The following is a 17,053-nucleotide window of genomic DNA, read 5'->3' as shown; positions in this document are numbered from 1 at the left end:
ATCTTTTGTTTCACGGTTCAATTCGCAAATGTCAACCATATATTATGTACCTGCACCTCAAAACTTTCCGAGGTCGATGCAGAGTCACAATGTTTTCCATGCGTTGCCATCTTGGTGTGACACAGTTCCATAGTTTATGCTAATTTGTTCAAGCTCCTCGTGTTCAGCTGTTTCCGTAGGGCCATACTGTTTACCTCAAGAGGTAGGATATTTGGTCCCAAAACGGAGAAATGCGACCCTCAGCATGTCAAAATGATCACATCTCGTCAGCATGATATTGTTCTTGTGATACATAGGAAAATGCCATGCACAATTTTTTTTTTTTAAATTTCAGATGACTTTGCAGTCAGCATCTTTAACCCCATTGAAAGTCTTTGCAATGTACTGGATAAGGCTGTGGAAAATGCACGCTAAAATCAAAGCTAAAGGCGATCCAACAAAATATTAGAGTCTTGTTTTTTTTTTTTTTTGTCTGGGCAGTATATTTTTAGTCTGTTTATTATTAGGCTTCAATTATGTGGAGCATCAGCCATAGAAGTCCCTGTGAACGAGCCATTAAATAAACAAGAACATATTAGAATGGGTGCATTTACATAAACCTATAATTTATGCTAAACTAGTAAATATTCAGATCCATGCTGCCAGAGAAAATTAATTAACACCCTCAGATTTGAGAATTAAGCTGTGCTGTGGTAGAAGTATTGTAATCAACACACAGTCTCTGTTGAAAGAAAAATGATCTGTCATTCAGGTGTGATGTCACTGCACACGTCACATGTATGCTGCTTAAAATTACAGCACTCCCAGAGTAAAACTCACATCTCTGTACAGATTTTACAAAAACAGACCATAGCATCTCAACTTCCCTGGTATATATACTTTATATATATACTGTATATAAGTATATAGTATATATACTTATAAAGTATAAAGTATATAGCTTTATATACTGTATACACTTAATACACTTTATAAGACATGTCAAAGACTGAATGGTTGATAGACTGATTTTCCTGAACCCAGATAAACCTTGAAAAAAAAATTATGCTCCTGAGGTCTATAATCCTGAAATTTTTACATTGGTTCATTGATAAATTAAAAATTACCATATGTCCACCAGAACTGGGCCATGTCATACACATAGTTTATTTTTTTTAAATGGGATATTGTAATCTAAACAGAATATGCTATTCATGCTGGGAGCATTGAGTAGGTGTCTTCTTATAAAGGACTGAGGTTTTATTAAAATCCAAAGCATATCAGTCACAACAGTGAAAGGTATAGCCCTGTACAGCATTGTTCAGTGGGCAGCAATGAAAATAAATGGGCATTGATAGTCCAGGCAGAGCCTTTCTTTCAGATGGCAACGTTGGCGTGGCTCTTCCGCCTAGCTGTGGAATGAAGGAAACGAACAAAAGCACAATAATTTATTTATCTAAAGAGAAAAGCACAATGGTACAGAAAGTAGCTGATAATGTTACAGAGTGCATTCAGTGAGAGGTGGACACACTGTATATCTGTTCCCAGAGGCTGCGCCGTTACTGGTAAGATACTTCACTGTTTAGTGTTAGTTATTATCAGAGCTATTTCAGAGTTATATAATCTTATTATATGTTGTACATATTTTTGTAGGTGTATTACCTATATTATTATGTTCATCATTGCAGGGAAATGTTTTTTAATAGTATTTATTGTGTACATTATATCTTATTATGTGGTTTGCTTTTTACTGCACTGTTGGACTGGGCTGTTATAACAAAGAGCACATTTCACATCATGACATTGATGATGTATCCACCTATATTTTATCATAATTTGACATATTTTTTGGTTTAGGTGAATTAGTTAATGTGAAATCTTCTAGAGAATAGCTTCAGTATGCAGTGCGTTAAAGAAAATCAAGCTATTTATAATCTGCATATTCTCTATGTCCTGCAAAAAGCCTCCAGTTTTGCTTTGGTATGTCCCAGTTGGACACAATGGGTTGTTTGTATTCTGTTTTTCACTGTGAGGATTGTACAGAGCTTTTCACATTTACATTGGGGTTTCAGAGAGTCTTGACATACAGAAAAATGACTCTGGCTCTCTAATGTCTTGTTTATCTTGGTATTAAGCCCTTTGGTTTATCCAATTAGCTTCCTATTATCCAGTCTTAGCCCATAGGGGCAAACTAGGAAATTGCCCACGATGGCGCATGAATAGCCCACTCATGAGTTTATTTATGGTAGACTTTTGGACTATTGTGTATTGTGTTGGTGTGTTGACATGAATGATAAAGAGGCTGTACATGTTCAGAGATTCATTCAGGTGTAGATTGTTTTGTGAGCTAAAATGAGGTTTATAGTACTGTTATTTAAGCAGGTTATTAAGTAGGCTGGTGTTTTTCCTGTGTACTGAATTAGGAAGTTCACATGCCTCAAATATGATTTATTGATCCTATTGATTTTAACATATGTTTTAGCCTAGTATAGTCATTGCCATTTTCTTGGAGTATAACGATTGGATGATGTGGACCAACACATCAGTTTAAAGTCAAAAACTGAAATGAATTGACGCAACAATCATTCATTTATTATTATCATTTATAATTGATTTTACAGTAATTCGATTATTTTTAAAAAGAATACACAACTGGTATGTAAAAGAAATCATATGATTAAACTCATGAACAAGTTTGTAAATAGGCTTGGAAGATGATTTGCCCATAACACTGATATTAAAATAATCTATCAGATGCTACTTAAGTGAATCGTATAATCGTATTGGAGCAGATTCAGTTGTATCGTCAACTATCATATCATTGCCTTATGAATTGAATTTGTATCACATTTACAATCCTACCATTTTCTATCCCATTAATTATCTCACTTCCTCTCACATGACACCAATTTGAGAAAGTAAGCTGCACTGAAAGTGAATCTAAAAAAATGTAGCATAATCATGTTTCACATAGAGAAACAATGGCATGCTTCGGCTCTTCTGTATCTCCATCTAAAAGCCTATTGTAGTTTTTGTGAAACAAGAAAACAAGAAGATAATTGGTTGTGGGACAGGATCAGCTGGAGCCATGGTCTAGCTTTGGTCTTAGGTCTCCTTGCAATCTCCAAGCTTGGAGCAGGAGCATCAGTCAGTTTTGACCTACAGTGGATATAAAAAGTGTACACACCCCATTAAAATGATAGGTTTTTCTGATGTAAAAAAAATGAGACCACAATAAATAATTTCAAAACTTTTCCCACCTTAAATGTGACCTATAACCTGCACAATTCAATTGAAAAACAAACAAATCTGTTAGTGGGAAAAACATAAAAAATAAAAAAGGTACAATAAGCTGGTTGCATAAGTGTGCACACCCTTAACTAATACTTTGTTGAAGCACCTTTTGATTTAATTTCAGCATTCAATCTTTTTGAGTAGGAGTCTATCAGCCTGCCACATCTAGACTTGGCAATATTTGCCCACTCTTCCTTGCAAAAGCACTCCAGATCTGTCAGATTGTGAGGGCATCTCTTGTGCACAGCCCTCTTCAGGTCACCCCACAGATTTTCAATTGGATTTAGGTCTGGGCTCTGGCTGGGCCATTCCAAAACTTTAATTTTCTCCTGGTGAAGCCATTCTTTTGTTGATTTTGATGCATGCTTGTGGTCATTGTTGCACTGAAAAATGACATTCCTCTTCAGCTTTCTAGCAGACACCTGAAAGTTTTGGGCCAAAATTGACTGGTATTTAGAATTGTTCATAATTCCCTCCACTTTGACTAAAGCCCCTGTTCCAGCTGAAGAAAAACAACTCCAAAACATGATGCTGCCACGACCATGCTTCACCGTGGGTATGGTGTTCTTTTGGTGATGTATGGCCAAACATACTTTTTGGAATTGTGGCCAAAAAGTTCAACCTTGGTTTCATCAGACCATAACACATTTTCCCACATGCTTGTGGGAGAGTTGATGTATTTTTTATTATCATTATAATTTTTTTTTTTGCAAAATTTAGCTGGGCCTGGATATTTTTCTTTGTAAGAAAAGGCTTCCATCTTGTGACCCTACCCCATAGTCCAGACATATGGAGAATACGGGAGATTGTTGTCACATGTAGTACACAACTAGTACTTGCCAGAAATTCCTGCAGCTCCTTCAGTGTTGCTGTAGGCCTCTTGGCAGCCTCCCTGACCAGTTTTCGTCTTGTCTTTTCATCAATTTTGGAGGGACGTCCAGTTCTCAGTAATGTCACTGTTGTCCCATATTTTCTCCACTTCTTGATGACTGTCTTCACTGTGCTCCATGGTATATCTAATGCCATGGAATTTTTTTTGTACCCTTCTCCTGACTGATACCTTTCAACAAGATCCCTTTGATGCTTTGTAAGCTCTTTGCGAACCATGGCTTCTGCTGGAGGATGCAACTGAGTAAATGTCAAGAAAATCCTACTAGGACAGCTGAACTTTATTTGGGGTTAATCAGAGTCATTTTAATTGATGGCCAGGTGTTTACCCAAAAAGACTGAATGCTGTAATTAAATCAAAAGGTGCTTCAACAAAGTATTAGTTTAAGGGTGTGCACACTTATGCAACCAGCTTATTGTGCGGTTTTTGTTTTTTATGTTTTCCCCCCTAACAGATTTGTTTGTTTTTCAATTGAATTGTACAGGTTATAGGTCACATTAAAGATGGGAAAAGTTTTGAAATTATTTATCGTGGTCTCTTTTTTTTTAATATCAGAAAAATCTATCATTTTAACGGGGTGTGTACACTTTTTATATCCACTGTATTCAGGTCCCACAAGGGGCAAAGCCAAAAACCAATATTGGATGCCTGTGCTCTTCAGGCCCTCAGACACTGCATTAAAAACAGACACGATTCTGTCATGGAAATCACTGCATGAGCTCAGTAACACTTCCAAAACCCATCATTTATGAGCATAGTTTGTCACTGCATCCACAAATGCAAGTTAAAATTCTACCATGCAAAGAACTGCCACCTTTTGTGCCCAAGCTCATTTACGATGGACTGAGGCAAAGTCGAAAACTGTCCTGTGTTCAGATGAATGTCACAAAGTTGTCATACCTTACATAAATGCAGCATAACTTTTTCTCTGCTCCTCTTTCTTTCTTTTTTATCACTCCATCATTCCATCCTCCTATTGATTTTACTACTCCTACAGTACATCTTTTAAGGGGACACACCCTGAGTTTCTAACCACAGCCCAAGAGCTGTCATCTGAACAACACACTTTAACAATAGTGTTTGTGAACATTGGTTCAAACTATGGTTTTGGGAAGCACATGTATTGCTTAATGATGGTTTGTACTATGTAAGTTCCCAACGCAGTTACTTTGATAGTTCAAACTATGGTTTTGGGGAAACCCATGTATTACAACTGCACTGTAGTTAGCAATTATGCTTTTGAGAAACGCACATCTGGTTGGTCCTTTTCGTCTTTGGTCTGGTGCACACAGTGTCCATTTCTTACAAAAAAGACCTGGAATACTGATTCATCTGACCATAATACACATTTCCACTGTGTGGTGGTCCATCCCAGATGCCTCTGAGCCCAGAGAAGTCGACAGCGCTTCTGGACACAGTTAACATAAGGCTTCCTTTTTGCACAGTAAAGTTTTAACTGGCATTTGTAACTGTAACTCCATATTGTAGCTTGAAAAAGGTTTGCCAAAGTAATCCCAAGCCCATGTAGTTCTATCAGCTATAGATGAATGATGGTTCTTTTATGCAGTGCCATCTGAGGGATCAGAGATCATGGGTGCTCAGCTTAGGCTTGAGCCCTTGCCCTTTACAGACCAAAATTCCTCCAGATTCCTTGACTCATTTAATGATATTATGAACCATGGAGGGTAAAATATCCAATTCCCTTCCTATCTTTCTTTGAGGAATATTGTTTTTAAAACATTTCAATAATTTCCTCACATTTGTTGATACACTGGAGATCCTTGGCCCATCTTTGCTCCTCAAAGACGAGCCCTTTCCTAGACATTGATTTTGTACCAAATCATGATTACAATCACCTGTTGACATCACCTGTTTCGAATCACATCATTATTTAATTGTTTTACCACATTACTATCCCTAATTTGCCCATCCCACCTTTTTTGGAATGTGTTGCAGGACTGAAATGCAAAAATGGATGTATATTAACAAATGAAATGAAGTTGACCAGACAAAACATGAAATATCTTGTGTTCATTCTGTCTGCAATGAAATACAAGTCAAAGTAAATGTAGAAATCATTGCTTTCTTCTTCTTTTTTTTTTAAATTTGCATTTTCCATACCGCCCCAACTTTTTCTGATTTGGGGGTTGTATAAAAAGTCTTTTCTGAAATAGGCAGGCCAAAAGAAACCAATTGGATTGTCTTATTTCAGAGTTTGTGGGTTGGTAGGCACTACAGATATCCAAATTTATGTGAACAAGCACTAAATAAGTGAGTTTTTCATGGCAGTCACAAAATTTGGCACAGTATATGTATTCAACTGCAAAAGTACAGTGTAAGCTCTCTGAGGTGTGGGTGGAGCACAGAGGACGGCAGGACAAAGCTTCAGGTACGAAATAGGCTTTTATTGCCAGACTTTTCAGTATAGCAAAGGCTTTATTCTCATAAACACACACAAATGCTGTGTTCTTGTCCCGGGAAGAGCTCTCCTCTGCTCTCCCTCTGCCTCCTTAAATAGGGCACGGTTACTGGGAAGACACACAAACACAGGTTAATTACCGTCAGGTGTAGTGATTCTGCCACTTACCTTCCCTGGCTCCGCCCTCCTGTCACAAACCAGCGCTTGACCACGCCCCCGCTGCCACATACCCCCACCGCCCGACTCAGGCCGGGCGCCCGTCCGGCCCGCAGCCGACTCCCCCCCCTTGACAGGAGAGGAAGTCCGCCATGACCATCTGCGCCCCCGGCCTGTGGACCACCTTGAAATTGAAGGGTTGGAGTGCCAGATACCAACGGGTCCCCAGCAGGTAGTACCCCAGCAGGTAGTAACGGAGGGCGAGGACCGCCCACTTGATCGCCAGGCATTCTTTCTCAATAGTGCTGTAGCGCCCCTCACGCACTGACAGCTTCCTGCTAATGTACAGGATGGGGCGGTCCTCCCCCTCCACCTCCTGGGACAACACCGCCCCCAGCCCTCTGTCTGACGCGTCGGTCTGCAACACAAAAGGGAGAGAGAAGTCAGGGGAGTGTAATAGTGGCCCCCCACACAGTGCAGCCTTTACCTCAGAGAAAGCCCGCTGGCACTGCTCCGTCCACTGGACCGGATCTGGCACCCCCTTTTTAGTGAGGTCAGTCAGCGGGCTGGTGACGTCCGAATAATTAGGTATAAACCTACGATAGTAGCCAGCCAGCCCCAGGAACTGTCTCACCCCCTTTTTGGTCTTGGGCCTCTCTGAGGTGTGGGTGGAGCACAGAGGACGGCAGGACAAAGCTTCAGGTACGAAATAGGCTTTTATTGCCAGACTTTTCAGTATAGCAAAGGCTTTATTCTCATAAACACACACAAATGCTGTGTTCTTGTCCCGGGAAGAGCTCTCCTCTGCTCTCCCTCTGCCTCCTTAAATAGGGCACGGTTACTGGGAAGACACACAAACACAGGTTACCGTCAGGTGTAGTGATTCTGCCACTTACCTTCCCTGGCTCCGCCCTCCTGTCACAAACCGGCGCTTGACCACGCCCCCGTTGCCACATACAGCACCTACTTTTCATACTAATGACACTTGTGTATCTCACCATTCTATTCTTTCATTCATACCTCCATCCATCCATAGCAATCCACTGATTTTACTACTCCTTCAACTTTTAGAACTGCCAAACTACATACTGTATATAGATTCAACTGCTGAAACAAAGCACCCCCTTTTGTTATTCATTCATTTCTCAGTTGCTTCCTTCCCTCCTTCCTTCCTTTCCTTTCCTACTGTGTTTTGTTTAATATATTAATGCATTAGCCTATTTGCATACCTTTTTAAATCTTATGTTACTTATGTTAAGTTACTTGGTTGTTTTTATAGGCCTAGGCTATCAAACAAACAAACAAACAAACAAACAAACAAACAAACAAACAAATAATCCATCTATCTATCTAAACTTCTCATTTTATACTACATCAAGCAAAGTACTTTGTGTAAGTAAAATCTCTCTCTCTCTCTCTCTCTCTCTCTCTCTGCATGTGCCTGCATTAATTATTTTAAACTTTCTAATGTTTTACTTTGTATTTACAACCCCGATTCCAAAAAAGTTGGGACAAAGTACAAATTGTAAATAAAAACGGAATGCAATGATGTGGAAGTTTCAAAATTCCATATTTTATTCAGAATAGAACATAGATTACATATCAAATGTTTAAACTGAGAAAATGTATCATTTAAAGAGAAAAATTAGGTGATTTTAAATTTCATGACAACAACACATCTCAAAAAAGTTGGGACAAGGCCATGTTTACCACTGTGAGACATCCCCTTTTCTCTTTACAACAATCTGTAAACGTCTGGGGACTGAGGAGACAAGTTGCTCAAGTTTAGGGATAGGAATGTTAATCCATTCTTGTCTAATGTAGGATTCTAGTTGCTCAACTGTCTTAGGTCTTTTTTGTCGTATCTTCCGTTTTATGATGCACCAAATGTTTTCTATGGGTGAAAGATCTGGACTGCAGGCTGGCCAGTTCAGTACCCGGACCCTTCTTCTATGCAGCCATGATGCTATAATTGATGCAGTATGTGGTTTGGCAGTGTCATGTTGGAAAATGCAAGGTCTTCCCTGAAAGAGATGTTGTCTGGATGGGAGCATATGTTGCTCTAGAACCTGGATATACCTTTCAGCATTGATGGTGTCTTTCCAGATGTGTAAGCTGCCCATACCACACGCACTAATGCAACCCCATACCATCAGAGATGCAGGCTTCTGAACTGAGCGCTGATAACAACTTGGGTCGTCCTTCTCCTCTTTAGTCCGAATGACATGGCGTCCCTGATTTCCATAAAGAACTTCAAATTTTGATTCGTCTGACCACAGAACAGTTTTCCACTTTGCCACAGTCCATTTTAAATGAGCCTTGGCCCAGAGAAGACGTCTGCACTTCTGGATCATGTTTAGATACGGCTTCTTCTTTGAACTATAGAGTTTTAGCTGGCAACGGCGGATGGCACGGTGAATTGTGTTCACAGATAATGTTCTCTGGAAATATTCCTGAGCCCATTTTGTGATTTCCAATACAGAAGCATGCCTGTATGTGATGCAGTGCCGTCTAAGGGCCCGAAGATCATGGGCACCCAGTATGGTTTTCCGGCCTTGACCCTTATGCACAGAGATTCTTCCAGATTCTCTGAATCTTTTGATGATATTATGCACTGTAGATGATGATATGTTCAAACTCTTTGCAATTTTACACTGTCGAACTCCTTTCTGATATTGCTCCACTATTTTTGTCGGCGCAGAATTAGGGGGATTGGTGATCCTCTTCCCATCTTTACTTCTGAGAGCCGCTGCCACTCCAAGATGCTCTTTTTATACCCAGTCATGTTAATGACCTATTGCCAATTGACCTAATGAGTTGCAATTTGGTCCTCCAGCTGTTCCTTTTTTTGTACCTTTAACTTTTCCAGCCTCTTATTGCCCTTGTCCCAACTTTTTTGAGATGTGTTGCTGTCATGAAATTTAAATGAGCCAATATTTGGCATGAAATTTCAAAATGTCTCACTTTCTACATTTGATATGTTGTCTATGTTCTATTGTGAATACCATATCAGTTTTTGAGATTTGTAAATTATTGCATTCCATTTTTATTTACAATTTGTACTTTGTCCCAACTTTTTTGGAATCGGGGTTGTATTTTGAATGAAGGTTTTTTTTTTTTTTTGCAAGCATTAGTATTTCCTTCAGGAACTGCAAATCTCATTTTCGTATATTATTTTGATGTAAATTTCATTTGAGAGCATCGAAGAAGGGTGGTATGGTGGTGTAGTGGTTAGTGCTGTCGCCTCACAGCAAGAAGGTCCGGGTTCGAGCCCTGTGGCCGATGAGGGCCTTTCTGTGTGGAGTTTGCATGTTGTCTGCGTGGGTTTCCTCCGGGTGCTCCGGTTTCCCCCAAAGTCCAAAGACATGCAGGTTAGGCTAACTGGTGACTCTAAATTGACCGTAGGTGTGAATGGTTGTCTGTGTCTATGTGTCAACCCTGTGATGACCTGGCGACTTGTCCAGGGTGTACCCCGCCTTTTGCCCGTAGTCAGCTGGGATAGGCTCCAGCTTGCCTGCGACCCTGTGGAAGGATAAAGCGGCTAGAGATAATGAGATGAGCATTGAAGAATTAAATTAACACCCTTCTGTATATTTAATAATTGTTTTCTCTGCCTTACAGGATTTGTGCTTACAGTAACTGTTCCTACTCACAAGAGGACATAAACACCTGAGGCTTGAGTCGCACAGACATGCAGTCAGTAATGCCCAAGACTGACTGACCACAGATTCATTTGCAAATTGAACTTTGAAGGACATTTTTGACATTATTAAGGAGGTTTTCTCAATTAATGTATTTAAACGTTACACAGCAGTGATGGGAATGATGGCACAACAGCTCCTAGGTTTCTTCCTGGGTCTCCTGGGCCTTTTCGGCACTCTGACATCAACAGTGCTTCCTCACTGGCGCCAAACAGCTTATTTTAGCACCAATTTTATGACTGCTTCATACTATATGAAAGGTCTATGGATGGAATGTGCTAGCCACACAGCTGGCATTTATCAATGTGAGTTCCACCGATCAATGCTTTCTCTGCCCAAAGATCTACTAGCTGCCCGGATTTTAATGGTGCTCTCCTGCACCACCTCAATTTTGGCTGCCATAGTTTCAGCTGTGGGCATGAAATGTACCCGATGTGCCAACCAATCCCATGCCAAGGGATCCATAGCTGTGAGTGGAGGTTCATGCTTTATCCTGGCTGGCCTTTTCTGCCTTATCACTACATCCTGGACAACCTGTGATATCATCAGAGATGCATACGATCCCTTTTCTACTGCTGGGATGAAATATGAGCTTGGCCTGGCTGTGTACATCTCCTTCTCATCAGCTATTTTCAGTATTTGTGGAGGTGGGATGCTTTGTGTAGCATCATGGGATGTAAGAAACTATGTAAGCCACAAGGTGGCAGACCCACAGGTACCAGACCCAAATAAACTACAGCATATCCCAGTCTGTCAAGCAAACACTGCCTTTGAAAGTGATCACTCATCACCAACTTTTTCCTCCATCAGTGGATATAGGTTAAGTGATAGTATTAGCGAAAGTAGTATTAAAAAATAAGACAAAGTGAAAAGTACTGGCAAAATTAAACGGTACTCAGCAACACTTTTTTTTAATTTGAGTGAAATGACAGTAAACATGGACATCTTGACAAAGTCACAAGTTTTATTCTTTAATCTGAACTTTATTCTGAAATTGCAGAATAGGTTTTAATGAAATTTTAACACTAACAGCAAGAGAAAACATAACCCTTTTTTCTTGTTATTTTACTACAATAACTTTATATGAACTAAAATATACTATATACTAAAGAAAGAAACCATATTTTTAAAGAATAGCAAAAATCCTCAGATAATAATCTCTCTAATAATGATTTTGTGCTAATGGATAAAACTCCTGAGTCTATAGGATATTTGTGATAGAAAGTCCTAGTAAGTATTATTTTCTAACTGCATATTCCTCAAAAGTATAGAAGATGGCTATTATTCCCCTCAAACTTTGCTTTTGTGATGAGGACATTGTATTTTGAAATGTCCCTATATTCTTTGAGAAAATGGGTGAATTAGCAAATTTAATTTATTTATTCAGGCTCTGAATTCCCCAAGAAGCTTACTCGGAAAGAGAAACAGCTTGGAACAGTTTGTTGCAGTGGTTTGTGACTTCCTGAGCAATCACAATGCCAAAAACTATATGGAGCTGGTTGAGACTCTGGTGATGAAATTTGGGCTGAATGATGTCTCTCAAAGTCCATCCTTGATGTTCATCTTGATAAATTCAAGGAGAACATGGAGCGAAGAACAAGGTGAGCTTCCACCAGGATATATACAGGACTTTAAATGCTGCTATTAAGGACAATATAATGAGAAAATGATTACATTTCCTCAAATGGCAGACTACATTTGGGGGCTGCTCCATGAAAGTGACTTCCAATATAATCATTATTCTCAAAAAATGACTCACTTCTAAATCTTTTGTGGTCAAACAGCCAGTTATTCCGACTTAATTTATTAAACTAAATTAAGTAAGAATGAAATGCTAAGTAGCAACAAAGTAAGTAAAGTGGGTGTGGTGTATGTGATGAGCTTAAGTAGAATGTGTCTATGAATAAAAGAATGAATAAAAATAAATACAGTGAGCTGGAATGTGAGGGGGGAAATGTTGTTCTTGCACACTTAACACAGGGTGTATAAGTTGTACAGTGTGATAACAGTGGGTATGAAGGACCTCCTGTATTGCTCTTTGGTGAACTGTGGCTGAATCAGTCTGAAGCTGAAAGAGCACTGCTACATGATGAAAGGGGTGAGAGTCATTGTTTATGATGAGCAACAGTTTAGCTAGCATCCTGTCCTGCAAAATCGATTTGAAGGAGTCCAGATTGGTCCCAGTGACCTGTCCAGTGTTCCTTAAAGAGTTTGCTTAGTCTGCTGCCATTTCCTGCTTATATTGATGGACCTGAACTTCTGCTCATAAATCTGCTCTGTCTCTTTTTGTAGACTGCCTTAGTGTCCAATGTCCAATCCAGTCTGCATAATGAACAATACATTCAACAGACTGCATAATACAGTAGGCCATTTGTCATAAAACAGCACTTACAGCACTTTTGCTTGTGGTGTAATGAACCTTTACACTTAATCAAGCACTCACACCCTCCTCTGAAAAAGTACAGTGCCCTCCACAATTTTTGGTACCCTTTGTGAATATCAGTTTTAAAAAAAAGGGGGGGGGGGGGGGGGTTAGAAAAAATCCACTTGCCTGAACAGGGCCACCTGAAAATGTTAGGAGTTACTCAGCACTGTTTTACTCACAAAGGGAGGTTGTACAAAGTATTAAATGCAGGGGTGCCAATAATAGTGGCACATGTGTTTATGTTGAAAATAATTATTTCTTGATGAGGGATGTTTTTCTCTGAATAAATTCATTTCAATTAAAGGTTGGATTTTTTAAAAATCATTTTTTCAGTGTGAGACAAAGTGACTTCACCAAAAGGTGGATTTTTGTCTAACCCTTTTTACTAATCTTTACAAGGGGTGTCAATAATCATGGAGGGCACTGTAGCATCCAGTTAATCTTAATCCATAAGCATGTTGATTTCATGATCCAATATACGAGCATACAAACCTGTTGTCCAGTGTGCTAATGTTTAATTAGTCATGTGTAATTTTGTTAAATTATAAGGCACAACTATATGCTGTCTCTATGGATCATGCAACACTGTGTCATCATTAAGTTTCAATTATTTTACTTTAATAATTTTGAATTTTTCATCAACTAAAAATGGAAATATAACCCACAGTACCATCCATCTATCCCTTATCTATGTTAAAGGTGATTTTTGAAATCAGGTGATTCTGGATTTACCTAGGTGACCTGTAACATCTATATCACCTGTACTCCTAAAGGGAAAGGAATATCTCATCTCATTATCTCTAGCCGCTTTATCCTGTTCTCCAGGGTCGCAGGCAAGCTGGAGCCTATCCCAGCTGACTACGGGCGAAAGGCGGGGTACACCCTGGACAAGTCGCCAGGTCATCACAGGGCTGACACATAGACACAGACAACCATTCACACTCACATTCACACCTACGGTCAATTTAGAGTCACCAGTTAACCTAACCTGCATGTCTTTGGACTGTGGGGGAAACCGGAGCACCCGGAGGAAACCCACGCGGACACGGGGAAAACATGCAAACTCCGCACAGAAAGGCCCTCACCGGCCACGGGGCTTGAACCTGGACCTTCTTGCTGTGAGGCGACAGCGCTAACCACTACACCACCGTGCTGCCCCAGAGAGGAATATGTCATATTTAACAATTATTTACCAAAGGTGAAGTGAATATCATTGAATAATAACTGAGATGAAGTTGAGGTTATTATTCACCGATATTCACTCAGCCTGAGGTGGATAATTGTTTCAGTAAAAACACACAGGTGATTAATTAAAAAAACAAACAAACAAACAAACAAACAAATAAATAAATTGTGTTGAAAAAATTTATTTCTTTCAAACTCCAAAAGCGGCATGCAAATGTAATAAAGGTACATGCAAACTTGTGTCACTTATCTACCCTGACTCATATAAAATATTTTGTTTTGAAATTGATAAAATAAATCACAATTCCACCTTACCTTTGAATAATTTTAGACCAAACTTTGTAGCACCTTTAGTGCTTTTAGGAACAGCATTTTCTTTCATAATTTCTAATTCTTCCTCACTTACAGTGACAAAGCGATTGGCTGCCATTTTGCCGAGTCACTCAAGGTGATTAGTCAGAATTTCTCGACCAATCAGCACACACAATTTTGTATAATCACCTGCATATTTATGCTAACTAAAGTTAACTGAAATATCCCATGTAGGATGAGAAAAGATATTGGGTTAATATTGAACTTTTTACATAAAAAGTACATAATTTACATAAATATTAATACAATACATAGAAAGGTATGGGAAGCTCTTAAACAGTGTCAGAATTATTAATTAGTGTTAATAAATAGACCCATCCCTTATCTATACCACCGCAAGTTTGCCTAGTGGTGAGCGTGTCCACCTCTCAACCGGGAGATTGTGAGTTCTACTTGCAATTGGGCCATACCAAAGACCATCATAAAAATGGTACCTACTGCCATCTGGCGAGGTGCCGCAATACAGATGTGGGTAGGGAGTCAAACTCTCACAGTTACCAGAGTACCAGCCCCCTACTGTAACCCTAGCTATGTAATAGGCGAGAGGCCAAGGACTCTGGAAATGAAGATCCTTGCCGCCTGATAGTGCCTTGTGGCATGGGAAGGACTTTGCTTGCTTTATCTATACTGCTTATCCATCAGCATCCAAGCTGCCTTTGAGTAAGAGGCAGGGTTCACCCTGGGCAGGTCACCAATCTGTCACAGGGCTAACACAGAGATGAACAATCATTTACACTCACATTACCACCTATGGGCTATTTAGAGTAGCCAGTTGATCTAATCCACATCTTTAGACTGTGGGAGGAAACTGGAGCATCCGGAGGAAACCCACACAAGCATGAGGAGAACACGCAAACTCCACACATAAAGGCCCCAGTCAACCGCCAAGTTCGAACCCAGAACCTTCTTTCTGTGAAGCAACAGTGCTAACCACTGCACCAACATGCCACACCCACAAAACCTCCTGCAATAATTACTACAATCATGCAGAAATAAATCCATGACATTTAATTTATTCATATTAAAGGAATTACTGTCTGTTCAACAACAGGACTCTGTCTATACTAGATGCTTGTACATTTCAATATTATGGGATGTCAGTTCATGAAATGAACTTACGTTTATTCCAGTTTCAATATTGTTGCTGAATGAGCAAAGGAAATATTACAAATTAATTAATTACAATGATTTCCTTTGTAGTAATGTTAATAAATTGAGCAAAATTGTCATTCTGACCCCATATGGCTTGTTACCTGAACACACTTGTGTGTATAACTTGAATTAATCATACAGAGAGCACCCAAGTGACTCAAATTGACTGAACAAATCCAAACAAATGAACAAAATATGTAAAACACAAGAATGACATAAACAAAATACAGTATAATACAAAATAACGCGCACACACACAGTATAGCAGTGTATATTACTTCTATCTTAGGACCCTGTAAGTTAATCAATATTCTAACAGCTATGGTATACCGTATATGTTTGTCCCACCGTGACACTTTGTTTTGTTTGGTTGTTTGTTTTGAACTACATCCACATTTTATACAGTATTTGGCCAGTTTACACTTAAATTCTAATTAAAGGAGCATGTGGTGCATTTTTAGTAGAAGGCTACAGATCAGTACTGGACCTTCACTAAATAAACTCCAGTCAAATAACAACTTAATTATTCAGGTATAACTATTTTCAATAATGTTTCTATGAAACTGAAATAAATAAAAGTTTACTGTCCCACAACAAATAACAGAATCATGAACAAACATTGTTTCTGAGTTCAGATATTCTGTTTAGTGAAGTTGTACATAAATGAAATTAAATGCAGATTTGATTTTTAATGCATTAAGTGGCTTTAACACTCCAAGGACAAACTTTTGGCATGTTTCATCACTTAGTTTGTATAACAAAGAAAATTTCCACCTCAGAAACATCACAATGACAATGAGGTTTAGTGTTGATCTGTGAAGGTGACTCTTCAGATTCAGAATCAGAAAAAGCATTATTGGCAAGTAATTGCTGCAACTACAACCCTGATTCCAAAAAAGTTGGGACAAAGTACAAATTGTAAATAAAAACGGAATGCAATGATGTGGAAGTTTCAAAATTCCATATTTTATTCAGAATAGAACATAGATTACATATCAAATGTTTAAACTGAGAAAATGTATCATTTAAAGAGAAAAATTAGGTGATTTTAAATTTCATGACAACAACACATCTCAAAAAAGTTGGGACAAGGCCATGTTTACCACTGTGAGACATCCCCTTTTCTCTTTACAACAGTCTGTAAACGTCTGGGGACTGAGGAGACAAGTTGCTCAAGTTTAGGGATAGGAATGTTAACTCATTCTTGTCTAATGTAGGATTCTAGTTGTTCAACTCTCTTAGGTCTTTTTTGTCGTATCTTCCGTTTTATGATGCGCCAAATATTTTCTGTGGGTGAAAGATCTGGACTGCAGGCTGGCCAGTTCAGTACCCGGACCCTTCTTCTACGCAGCCATGATGCTGTAATTGATGCAGTATGTGGTTTGGCAGTGTCATGTTGGAAAATGCAAGGTCTTCCCTGAAAGAGACATCGTCTGGATGGGAGCATATGTTGCTCTAGAACCTGGATATACCTTTCAGCA

General features: G+C 39.2%; 1 protein-coding gene across 1 annotated transcript; it reads left to right on the top strand.

Annotated features, from left to right (window-relative positions):
• Positions 1-10,553: 10,553 nt before the first annotated feature.
• On the top strand, positions 10,554-11,297 carry LOC132892114 (claudin-14-like). The gene has a single exon (XM_060930512.1). It carries the CDS (start codon positions 10,554-10,556, stop codon positions 11,295-11,297), a length of 744 nt encoding a protein of 247 aa, XP_060786495.1.
• Positions 11,298-17,053: the final 5,756 nt, after the last annotated feature.

The sequence above is a fragment of the Neoarius graeffei genome, chromosome 9, assembly GCF_027579695.1.
Source record: "Neoarius graeffei isolate fNeoGra1 chromosome 9, fNeoGra1.pri, whole genome shotgun sequence".
Taxonomy (NCBI): domain Eukaryota; kingdom Metazoa; phylum Chordata; class Actinopteri; order Siluriformes; family Ariidae; genus Neoarius; species Neoarius graeffei.
This window is presented reverse-complemented; position numbering and strand designations above follow the sequence as displayed.